The 13,003-nt window shown below is 31.7% G+C and overlaps 1 protein-coding gene across 15 annotated transcripts in view; it reads right to left on the reverse strand.

Annotated features, from left to right (window-relative positions):
* The window catches only part of LOC149410143 (uncharacterized), a 92,285-nt gene that overhangs the window by 42,151 nt on the left and 37,131 nt on the right, over positions 1–13,003 (reverse strand). For all 15 annotated transcript variants that reach the window (XM_089648662.1, XM_089648656.1, XM_089648651.1 and 12 more), the window contains exon 2: positions 4,873–4,913. In XM_089648662.1, coding sequence (XP_089504788.1) covers positions 4,873–4,913 — 41 coding nt within the window. The remainder of the gene's footprint in view (positions 1–4,872; positions 4,914–13,003) is intronic.

Genomic DNA, 13,003 nt, shown 5'->3' on the forward strand with positions numbered 1-13,003 from the left:
GTCTCACTAGGATAAACCTGTGTCGAGACAGACGTATTTGATACATTAAAAATGTTTACATATTTTTTGATACATTAAATATTTCACTACATTAAATGACATTGTGAAAAAGATAGAAAATAATAAATAATAATAATAAATGATACATTTGTTAATCAGCATCTAGTTGGAGTACATACTTATGTAGGGATTTTTATAAAAAAATTTATCATGGATCTGTCTTGGCTGATGATCCAAGATTTGATGTCTGTTTTATATTTCAGAAAAAATTCGTTCAGTCTAATGGCTAGTGGGAGAGCATTATATAGCCTTGTTGCAAAATATCTAAAATTTCTCTGGCCAAAAGTTGTTTTAGCGAAAGGGATTTGTAAGAAATTATGTCCTTTTGTTCTAGTATCACGAGCAGTTTGGATATTTTCAAAAGTAGTTTTGTGTTTGAAGAGGTATGTTAGTATGTTTTTGGCATAAAGTTGCCTAATGTCCATAACACAGATTTTCCTAAAGATTTCATCCGAACTGCTTGTGATTGGTAGTTTGAGGATAATCTTTATTATAAGTTTCTGAGCTTTAGATATTGGATCAATGGCGGCAGCGTTTGCTCCTCCCCATGCTATGATACCATACTCTATTAAAGATTGACAAAGTGCATAGTAGATTGTTTTGAGCTGGCTTAGGTTGAGAAAGTTGCGAGTTTGTCTAAAAAAATAAATGAATTTTCTAAGTTTGTTTGCTGTAGAGGTTATATGTTCTTTCCACTTTAAATTGCTATCAAAAATAATACCTAAGTATTTAATTTTAGTTACCTGTTCTAAATAAGGACAATCACATATTATCGGATTTGTCAGGTTGCAAGCACAAATTTTAATTTGATTTTCTGGGTTTCTTAAGGAAGGATTAATACTAAATTCAATGTATTTAGTTTTGGTCACATTCATTGTAAGTGTATTATTGTTTAACCATCTTTTAACCACAGTTATGCCCCTGTTAGCTTTTATGTATACATCATTCCAATTGCTTGATTTGAAGAGGAGAATCGTATCATCAGCGAAACTTACAATTTTGGCATCTATTTGAAGATTACATAATTCATTTATGTATATTAAGAACAGGGTAGGACCTAAAACACTTCCTTGAGGCACGCCGTAGCTAATTGGTAATTGATTGCTATTGCAGTTGTTGATTTTCACACTTTGCTTTCGGTTTGACAGGTAATCACTAATAATAGTAAGTTCATCACCATTTATACCAATATTAGATAGTTTTTGTAAAAGTTTAGAGTGAGAGATAGTATCGAATGCTTTGCACAGGTCTAAGAATATTGATATGCATTTTGATCCCTTGTCTAAGTTTTCATTTAGAAAATCGGTAACTGTTGCCAGGGCTTCGGAGGTGCCTTTATTTTTCCTGAATCCAAACTGGTTGAGTGATAGTATGTTATTTTGTTCAAGGTATTCAATTAGTTGATTATTAATAGTTTTTTCAAAGACTTTAGATAGTGAATTTAGTAATGTAATTGGACGATAGTTCGTTATGTCCGCTCTAGAGCCTCCTTTATGTATTGGGATTATGATTCCGTGTTTTAGATTGTCGGGAAATCGGCCTTTTAGGATGCTTAGGTTAATAAGATTTGTTAAGGGAGTGGCTATTTCTGATACAAGTTTTTTTAAGGCAATATTTGATATATCGTCCAAGCCAGTTGAAGACGAGTTTTTTAATGAGTTTATGATCAATCTAGTATCTTCATTTGAAATTTGTTTTAGACTAAAATGCAAGTTGTTGGGCAAATTTGTATTACAGCTTAGTGAACTGGAGTTGGTATGGTTTACATCGATATTTTTTGCGAGTTGTTCACCTATTTTTGAGAAGTATTTATTTGCATGATTAACAATAATATCGGGATTACTAGAAAAAATGGTGTGGTGTATTGTGATAAGGTAAAAGATATTGTTGGATTTTATGGCTTTTTTTTAAACGGATGATAAATATGGTGGTTGGTGTTTGGAGTGTGAAGCAGTTATTAAATATGAGGGTTAGAGAGTGAAGGAGTTATTAAATACGGTAGTTGGAGTTTGAAGTGTGAAGGAGTTATTAAATATGGTGGTTGGAGGGTGGAGTGTGAAGGAGTTATTAAAAATGGTGATTGGAGTTCGGATTGTGAAGGAGTTATCAAATAAAAGCCTTTTTAGGTGTATATATATATAAATAAATATCATTTAGAAAAGAAAAAAAAATTAAAAAATATATGGTGGTTGGAGTTTGAAATGTGAAGGAGTTAAAATATGGTGGTTGGAGGGTGGAGTGTGAAGGAGTTATTAAATTAAATACTTTCTGAGCGTCTCAGACTTTTTCCACCTTTTAATATAATAACCACTCTCTAAACACTCCTGGCACTAATAAGAATAAACCCTAAAATTCTCAGCGATATCGGTAGACTACTTTTTGAGTTTTGCGAGCACAAACATACTCAGGCTAAATTTTTACATAATACTAGCTGTACCCATTGTAATACGTCGCCGTGAGTCCGTCTGTCTGTACAGAAAGAAAAACAATTGTTGCTTTTACTTTCCACAGATGGCGTTGTTTTTTCAAAAAAGCATGTTTTTACCTGTCACAGGTGACATCTATATAATATAGGTACATAAAAACACGTATTCAAATGCAAAGTTGTGTCAAAATTTCAAAGCAATCTGTGAAAAACTTTCAGAGATTTAAGATTTTTAACAAACAATCACTTACATTTTTATACACAGATTGAAGATTATTTTCCTATGTATCAAAGAAATTATAATAATTATATTATCTATAAAAACTACCTATAGCAAAGAAAAAAATATATTCCTGTATTTAAGTTCGAAATTCATTATTGTTCAAAAAAAAAAAAGGACCGAAGTTCCTTATTATAAACTAAACCAAAACAAATTGTTTATTATGACGCTTAGCCGCTTAACCACTAAGGATGGGTTGTTTCGGAGAATTTGAACAATTCATCAAATTTCAACGTTCATTTTCAGGTTCTTTGAAAGTCCTATTCAAGTTCTGTTACTATATCAGTGTAGGCTAGTTGCTTGACAAAACTGAAATAAAAACAGAACTTGAAAAAATATTTCACAGAGCTTGAAAATGAACGTTGAAATTTGATGAATTGTTCAAATTCTCCGAAACAACCCGTCCTAAGAAAATATTATTTGCTTGAATAATTGTGTTATTTTTAGTTTCTACACTAAACACCGTCTTATTTTCATGTTTACTGTCTTATTTTCATGTATCTTCATTAAACACTGTCTTATTTTCATGTTTCTACATTAAACATTGTCTTATTTTCATGTTTCTACATTAAACATTGTCTTATTTTCATGTTTACTGTCTGATTTTCGTGAATCTACATTAAACACTATCTTATTTTCATGTTTACTGTCTTATTTTTATGTATCTACATTAAACACTTTCTTATTTTCATGTTTACTGTCTTATTTCCATGTTTCTAGATTAAACACTGTATTATTTTCATGTTTGCTGTCTTATTTTTATGTTTCTACATTAAACACTTTCTTATTTTCATGTTTACAGTCTTATTTGTATGTTTGTACATTAAACATTTTCTTATTTTCATGTTTAATGTCTTATTTCCATGTTTCTACATTAAACACTGTCTTATTTTCATGTTTCTACATTAAACACTATATTATTTTCATTTTTACTGTCTTATTTTTTATGTATCTACATTAAACACTTTCTTATTTTCATGTTTACTATCTTATTTCCATGTTTCTAGATAAAACACTGTATTATTTTCATGTTTGCTGTCTTATTTTTATTTTTTTACATTTAACACTTTCTTATTTTCATGTTTACTGACTTATTTTCATGTTTCTACATTAAATACTGTCTCATTTTGATGTTAATGTCTTACTTTCATGTTTACTCTATTATTTTCACGTTTACTGTATTATTTTCATGTTTCTACATTGCCAAACATTGATACTATCATAGACATATGAATATTAGTAGACCTGCCCTAAGTGATTGAAAGCGTATTATCCCCACTCCCCATACCGGTTCCATTGGAGCCGGCTGGGCTCGCGTATGGCCTCAAGTGAAATTTGAAAACGTGACGTCATCATTCTTGTGCGAACTATGGTCGAGGCATCATCGGTTCATTTTACGAAATAACACGGCAAAATGTTGACTTGTACTATGAAAACTTGTAAAAATAGATGTGAAAAAGAGAATAAACCCAATTGTCGTATTACATTCCATATATAAGCATTATTTTACTTTATTTTAAGCATATTCACATCGTATAATATGAATCAGTTGTTACTATCACACCGAGAAACGTCTGGACGCGAAACACAAAGCTGGTTGGTTGCTGGGAAGTAAATTATGAACATTTAGAAAAGTTTCTTAACTAAATACTTAAACGAAATATTCGACTCTGAAAATGCAACCGAATTTTTTTGCCGAATTTGGACTTCGCAAATTTGTTCATAACGTGGCGAGTAATTTGCGCTCCCATGTAAAAATGTCTATTCATTCAAAAGCAGATTTTACTTTTAAGAAGTAAATGGTGATATTATAATGCGAGATGCCTATTTACTGTCAGATTGATTTATTGACGAATCACAGTCAGCTTCACTCCCTTCGTTCTTCAACAGTTGATTTTACCCCTCGCCATTATCTTCTCGTCTATTAATTCCTATGTCTGTGGATACTATCGACTTGGGGGTCTCATTCGATTCAACACGAATGTAAACATAATAAATGATACCTCACTCAACCTACTTTGTAAAAATGTGGTTTTCAAAAATTACCCCCTCCCCCTCGTTCCACCACTTCTTTATTATCTTAATAATATTAACTTAAATGTCTTACCTGCGGTAGCTCGTTATCTAAGGCGCTGTCTTCAGCTTGGGCTGAAAAAGAAGATGAACAAGTTAGTAGGTACTTACTTAATGATTACAAATATATTATATTAAATTTTAAAAAAGTCCCAACTGCCCGGAGCCAGTGGAGCCTCCAATCAGCATATAGTGGCTGAAGAGAGCGGGGAAGGGAAGGAGATAGGTAGAGGAAGGTCTAAAAGTGCCAAGCTATTCAGACAATAATAATAATAATAATCACAGATTTAGGAAATGAGATAAAAAGAATTTGGATTTCTCAGACTATAAAAATATTACCATTTGTTATTTCGACTACTGGCATTATACCTAGCTCTCTCATTCAAAATTTAGGCGTATTAGATCTGTCAAATAATTTATATATAAAAATGCAAAAATCAGTCATTTTAAAGACATGTAGGATTACGAAAGATTTTTTAAATATTTATGTTGAGGGATCAGTAGGATTTATAGGTCCAGTTAGGAGTTCTACCGAGCCGAACCCTCTGATATGAAAATATCTGGAGTCAATCTGGGGTGAATTATTTTCCCATTTGATCTTTGGTGAGTTGACGTGTTGTTCTTGTATTATTTTATATTTATTTTGCTTACATAATGCACTTGCATAATGTTGATTGACTAGATGATCATTTGTGGAAAAGTGTGTGGAAGGGTTTAGTTTTTCCTATGGGGAAGATTTAACCCGGACATAAAGTCGGATATTTAAAAAAAAGTTTACACATTACAACTAAAAAATGCATATTTTGATTTATATTGCACATTGATTTGAAAACTTTTTTTAAGGTTATAAAATTAACAGAAAAATACAAAAATAATATGATGAAGGTAAAAAAGAAGATAATAGTACAGTTAGTTAAGGTTTCTCAAATACCACCTTACTAGGCTTAGCCTGTGATTTTTTAAGTTAACCTTTGAACATACCTTTACTTGTATTAAGATGTATTCGCTCAATAATGTGGTTATTTCAATAACTGCGAATTTGGGTGAATGCACCGGTAAAGGCCCTATTCTTATTTTTGATCCAAGTTTTTATATTGTCTTTGAATTTTTTTCATGAATCACATTGTTTTATATTGTCAGGAAGAATTTTGTAGAGTCTTGTCGCAAAGTATTTAAAGTTTCGTTGACCAAAAGTAGTACGCGTTATCGGTATTTGTAGTAAGTTTTTGTTGTCACTTCGAGTGCAGTAGTGCAGGCGTATACAAACAAAAAATATAGTGTTTCAAACATTGATGTATTATTCTAGATTAGCCCTGTCTAGTTAAATTCATTTTTAAAATAACGCCACCTAGCGTACGTCACAAATATGGAGATGAACTTAACAACCCAACTCTGTTTAAACTCCTTGTACAAGCGTTCAAACTCGTAAGCGAAACCACTGAGAATTTGTTGTCAGAGGTGTTTTAATATGGACATAATTCAAATTTAAATATTTGGAACTCGGTTATTTTTGTGATTGAAAAAATGAACTTGCCTAGCATAGCTGAGAAGCAAAATAGACCAACAAAAGGTAAAACGCAATGCACAGTGCCCATTTCGCATTGCGACATAATGCGTGGGCCTTTTCATAAATGTGCATGTGAACCAAACCAAAATTGTGTTGGGGCTATTTTTAAATGAATATGCCGTGTCTAGTCTCATTTAGTCTACGGTTGCAAACAATGGAACATTGTTTCATTGAGTTTTTATAAATTAACTAGTGTTCCCCGAAATACTTCGCCAGTGCTTATATCTTTCTCAAGCGTCTCCAACTTCTTCCACCATCCACTACTGTATACCACAATGTTCGTGTTAAAAAAACTACATTACATCGGCATTAATTCGACTCCTTATCTCATTCTAGTGCGGAGATATTGCGTTTAATATTCCTCAGGCGTCCGACTTATATTACCATCCAAACCACTCTCTAAACGCTTCTGGCACTAATAAGAACAAACTTTGTAATTTTCAGCGATATCGGTGGACTACTTTTCGAGTTTTACGAGCACAAACGTACGCAGGTTTAATTTTTATTTAAGATTTGGAGATAGACAAACAAAATTGTGTACTTTTCTGTAGGCCTTTTTCAGATATACATTTCCTTAGTACATTATTTGAATGTATCTCATAAGAGCTTGACATCTTTAGCAATGTAAGCATTCGAAAGTATATTTTTTTTCGACTTGATTACAAAACATCGACTTTCCTCTACTTTTTATAAATATAATAGGTATGTATTTTATACAGGGTGTATCGGCAAGTACCCGACAAACTTTAACCAGCTATTCCTCAGCACATTTGGAGTAAAAAATGTTATGGGCGCTTTGCTGTCCGGTAACATTTTTTTTCCATTAAAAACAAAAAATAAATAAAAAAAATCCACACTCCGTCACTGTCATTTGCATTGTATCTCGTGTTCAACAGCTGTTATTAGCAAGTGTGTCAAAAAGTGTCCTCGCTCTTTCGCACACACTAAATAATAATAGTTTAAAATGAGACGAATGGTGCAATGCCATTTCGTTGTGATTGTAAAAGCGCGCCAACGTAGGTAAGTACGTACATTATTCAACGAAACTCGAACAAAATATTGCCAGATGGGTTTTCAAACTTTGACAAAGGATAAAACATTGGTGACATGTGGTGAAAATATAAATAATAATTTTTTTATTAAAAAAAAATGTTACCAGACAGCAAAGTGCCCATAACATTTTTACTCCAAATGTGCTAAAGAATAGCTGGTTAAAGTTTGTCGGGTACGTGCCGATACACCCTGTATACAAACCTTTCTGAAAAAAATTTCAAAATGATAATGAAAACCCTGTCTAAATCCGTTTCGTAGTTTAGAAGAACTAAGCGCACAAACAGACAGACGCGGATAGCGACTTTATTTTATACTATTTAGAGATAATGTACAAATGTAGGTACATATCTGTTACAAAACCCAATACAGTCAATAAATAAAATTAAATAAAAATTAGTAAATAATATCAATAGTACGTTTAAATTATATGTCAAATAGATAAACAGATCAATGTTATTATACAATTTACTCAAGATACTAAAATGTTTACTTTACAAAATAAAATAAAAAATATACTCAAATATACGTGTTGATTTTGTCAGTCTAGTCTGCACTGTAAATTCTAATAGGATACACACCTCTTGATAGCTCAAAAGATAATTAAATAACAATTAGCACAAAAATTAATTGAAGTTTTTAAGGCGTGTGATAATCGGCACGTAGCGCTGGACAACTCTATAGTACAGGGTTTTCCAAAAATAATTATTATTTTGATATTCAATCGTAAAAGATCAATGGTTTCATTGCTTGTGTGGCACGTAGCGTCGTCTTGTTGAAAGTAAACGTTGTCCAGATTAATACCATCCAATTCCGGCCATAAAAAATCATTAATCATCTCTCGATAGCGCAATCCATTCACCGTAACTGTTGCTCCAGCCTCATTTTCGAAATAGTAAGGTCCAATGACTCCGCCGGACCATAAACCGCACCAAACAGTCACGCGTTGAGGATAAAAAGGCTTTTCAACAATAACTCTTGGGTTTTCCGAGCCCAGATGCGACAATTTTGCTTTTTGACGAAGCCACCGAGGTGGAAATGGGCCTCATCACTCAAAATGATTTACATTTGATTCACTCAAGTGAATTTTAATAATTTCAATGCATTGTTGAAGCATGTATCGTTCCATTTTTATGAATGGCGTAGTTTCTACTTGTCAAATGTTAAAAAATGACAGCTTCAAAAGTAACATCTACCGAAATAGCGGGCTATTCAAAATAACACCTCTTATTGGAAAACCCTGTACAAGGCGACAAAAGATGACGACTTGTTCAACGGATTTGTAACTTCTTTTTTTTCAGACCCATACCCACGGATATAAGATTAATAAAAACACTACCTTACGATTAAAATATTTTACTTCAAACGCTCTGAAAATTTTATAGATAATAAAAAACGTTAGTTTTTTTTCTTTTATAACGACACAAGACTCAAATAACAAGGTTTGCACGAGGCTCACAAATACGTGCAATCAACGCTGGACCTAATTTCGGATAATTTTTCTAAAAAATTTTAATTTGTTTTTTTGGATTAATTTTTTGACACAATTTTTTACACTGTATTCTGTGAAACCTTCGATGTATATTTATAACTTCCTGATTTAAAAATGCTAGAAAATCGCGTGAAAAATACTGTGAAAATAGCGAAATTCGCGTAAAAATGTTAATTTCACATAAAAATTCGTGTTGTCGCAAACGCGAACTTATGAGGTCTCAATCAATTCTCTATGTTATTATCAATTGGCACTAATAAACAAACTATTCTTATATTTGCTTTATTCTCACTGGAAACACTGAGAATTTCTCAGTGTTTCCTAGATATACCTACTAATACACAGTATCCGGAAACTCATAGTACTTATTTTTCGATCTGAGTATTTCGATTTTTAACTGAAGGGATAAACGTTTGAACTCGGGTATACGCTTCGACGCATTTTAAAAGACATTTAACAACTGATATTAAACCCCAAAGCGAACGATTCCAACTTAAGGCGATGCACTACGTAGTAATGCAAAATCATTTGTTTTTGGTTTGAAAATTTGGTGGCCTACAAATGTTTCAGATGCTTTAATTAAATACTGCGAGTAGAATACATCTTGACCTTTGAAATCATCGAGGATTTTTTAGATAAGTCTTTCTATAAGCCCAGAAAAAAATAATGTATAAGGCCTGTGAAAACTGCTTTAAAGTTCAAAATCTCCTACTTATTAACCCATTTTCGGTTATGGTTTTGTTGTAAAATGTGGCGAATCAGGTTATTTATAAAATGATCGAAAAACATTTAAATATTTATGCCTGAACATCCGCAAAATAAAATAAAAGGCACTTTTTGGCCATGTTTTTTTTCTTGCATAAATCAAAACAGGTGGATGGTGTTAAGCGAGAATTTAAGCCGTATCCCCATCTGCGTAAGGTGTGTTACTGATAGCGGTTCGATTCAAAATAATACACGACGTAGTGCATCGCCTTAATACTCGATTTACTCAAAAACAAAAAGTTATACCACAAAATCGATTCCAAATTTGATGTAGTTTTACCAGTTTCCCGCCATGTTTTGGGCACCGTGTATATATGAAATCATTTAGAGAAATCTTATTTGATATTAATATTTACAAAGCATCCAGAACAAAGACTTACCGACATTTAAGAGTTCCTAGAAATACCACATTGATTAATGACTGGTAATTAAAGGTTTCATAAGTTACTGTTTGTTAAATTAATTTTGTTATTGACGGAATACCGAACAACATGCTTAAATTCTTGGAACAATTTTCTGAATAATATTGACTTGATTAATATAGATTTCTTAGTAATATCAAATCAAATTCTGAAACTAGATAAGGAAAATTAGACCAGCAAGATAGAGAGAAGAAAAAGGTTTTGATGTGAGCAAGTTTAGCCATATCATAAAAACAGAAAGATACCCAATACAAGATATCATAAAAACAGGAATATAACCAGCACAAGATATCTTAAAAACAGGAATATAACCAGCACAAGATATCATAAAAACAGGAATATACCCAATACAAGATATCATAAAATAGGAAGATATCCAATACAAGATAATATCATAACATGAATAGTAATAATAACATGGCATTTATTTATATTTATTTTAGTGTCATTTCACTTCAAGTGCGCTTAGCTATAACAAACTTAAAAACGATAATTCAGTATTAATGGTCATGTTCTTAAAATTATTCCTACAGTGTGCCTTACCCAATACAGATCTAATATTATAACACTAAGTATACTGTTTATACAAAGTGATGACAAAAATTAAAATAAAAATAACAGCAGGACAGGACAAAACAAGAATATTAAAACTAAAACAAAATATAAAACAGAAATGAGAATCTTCTGAGCAGATATTTTAAAAAGGTACAATTAGGAGGCAACCGAAACCAAACAATTACCGGAAGTTTTAGAATATGGCTTGTTATAAAATATTAAAAAGAAGTTAAGATTTATGAATGGTAATATTTTTTAAATAATTTTGTTTTTCAAGCCCGTTTAAATTCAGCCAAATTCTGGAGATTAGTAAGAGCTGGGGGAAGTCTATTCCAGATGAGCGGGCCTGTTACCCAAGGAAGATACCCAAAACAAGATATCATAAAAAACAGGAAGATACCCAGTACAATATATCTTAAAACAACAATTTAACCAATTAGGCTTTAAATCCTTCCGACCACCCAAACATTTAAAAGACTCATTAGCACTCCACAAACTATCAACGTTAGAAGAGAGAAGAGATATTTCCGACCAAAAAAAGTTATTCAAAATTATCCACAACGCTGTTGACAAAGACTACCTTCTGGATATTGTTCATTTCCACTGTCTAGTATGAAATACACGGTCAAACAAACTATTCCACATCCCACACTCAAAAACTAAATACACACATCATTCGTTTTTCAGAAGGACATGCACAAAATACAATAATATTTTTTCAGACGCCGATATTTTCCATTTGTCCTTAGTTCAGTTTACTAAATGCATATTAGAGGAAATTAAATCAAATCGTTAATTACGCACCCTCTCCCCCTGCTGTGTGTAAGATATCTCAGTTATTTTCATTAGGATGTGTAATATATCTAAGATATCTCAGTTATTATCATGAAGGTGGGTAAGATATCTATGATATCTCAGTTATTTACATTAAGTTGTGTAAGATATCTCAGTTATTTTTCACTATGGTGTGTAAGATATCTAAGATATCTCAGTTATTTTCACTATGGTGTGTAAGATATCTCAGCTATTTTCATTAAGGTGGGTAAGATATCTAAGATATCTCAGTTATTTTCATTAAGGTGGGTAAGATATCTAAGATATCTCAGATATTTTCACTAAGGTGTGTAAGATATCTAAGATATCTCAGTTATTTTCATTAAGGTGGGTAAGATATCTAAGATATCTCAGTTATTTTTATTAAGGTGTGTAAGATATCTAAGATATCTCAGTTATTTTCATTCATGTGTGTAAGATATCTAAGATATCTCAGTTATTTTCATTAAGATGTGTAAGATATCTAAGATATCTCAGTTATTTTCATTAAGATGTGTAAGATATCTAATATATCACAGTTATTTTCATTAAGGTGTGTAAGATATCTTAGTTATTTTCATTAAGGTGTATAAGATATCTAAGATATCTCAGTTATTTTCATTAAAGTGTGTAAGGTATCTAAGATATCTCAGGTATTTTCATTAAGGTGTGTAAGATATCTAAGATATCTCAGTTATTTTCATTAAGGTGTGTAAGATATCTTAGTTATTTTCATTAAGGTGTGTACGATATCTAACATATCTCAGTTATTTTCATTGAGGTGTTTTTCTGTTAATTTATATTTTTATCTGCATGGAACGTGAATTTTATGTGGAAACTTCGGTGTTTAATGCAACATGTAAAATGTAATTATTCATATAAAATTGTAAAACTGTTTGTTTCCCCAATACACTAAAATAAAAACGGGAAGATACCCAACACAAGATATCATAAAAACAGGAATATACCGAGCAAAAGATGTCATACTCGTACAAAGAGGAATATACTCAAAACGATTACGCAGCCAAGGACCTGGACGCCTTAACGAAGTGATGGATCAATACCGAACCGAATAGAATAGAGTGAAGGAGATGAGGTTTTGATCAGTTCAATGAAAATATGCATCTAAGTATGTACATAAATAGGAAACAATTCAAATAGGAATCATAAAGACCATACTGAAAATACCCATAAGAACGCCTTCAATTAAAATTTTCAATAGTTTTGATGTCCCAAATGTACAAAAAATATATGCCAAAAATATAACTTTGAAACTATTCAAAAATACTGAATCCTCTACAATACAGCATATTCATCAAACAAAGTCAAATCACAATAACATAAAAAATATTCCAGGTCATAAAACCACATTCGGACAATGAAACTACATTTATTTTGCGACAAAACTCCACAACATCCTTCCCCCTGATATAAAACAAATAGAAAATTTGAATGATTACAAATCAAGAATAAAAATTTGGCTGAAAGAGAATAATGAAAA

This window comes from Hesperophylax consimilis, chromosome 28 (genome assembly GCF_061612785.1).
Source record: "Hesperophylax consimilis isolate HC1 chromosome 28, BYU_Hcon_1.0, whole genome shotgun sequence".
NCBI classification, from domain to species: Eukaryota; Metazoa; Arthropoda; class Insecta; order Trichoptera; family Limnephilidae; genus Hesperophylax; species Hesperophylax consimilis.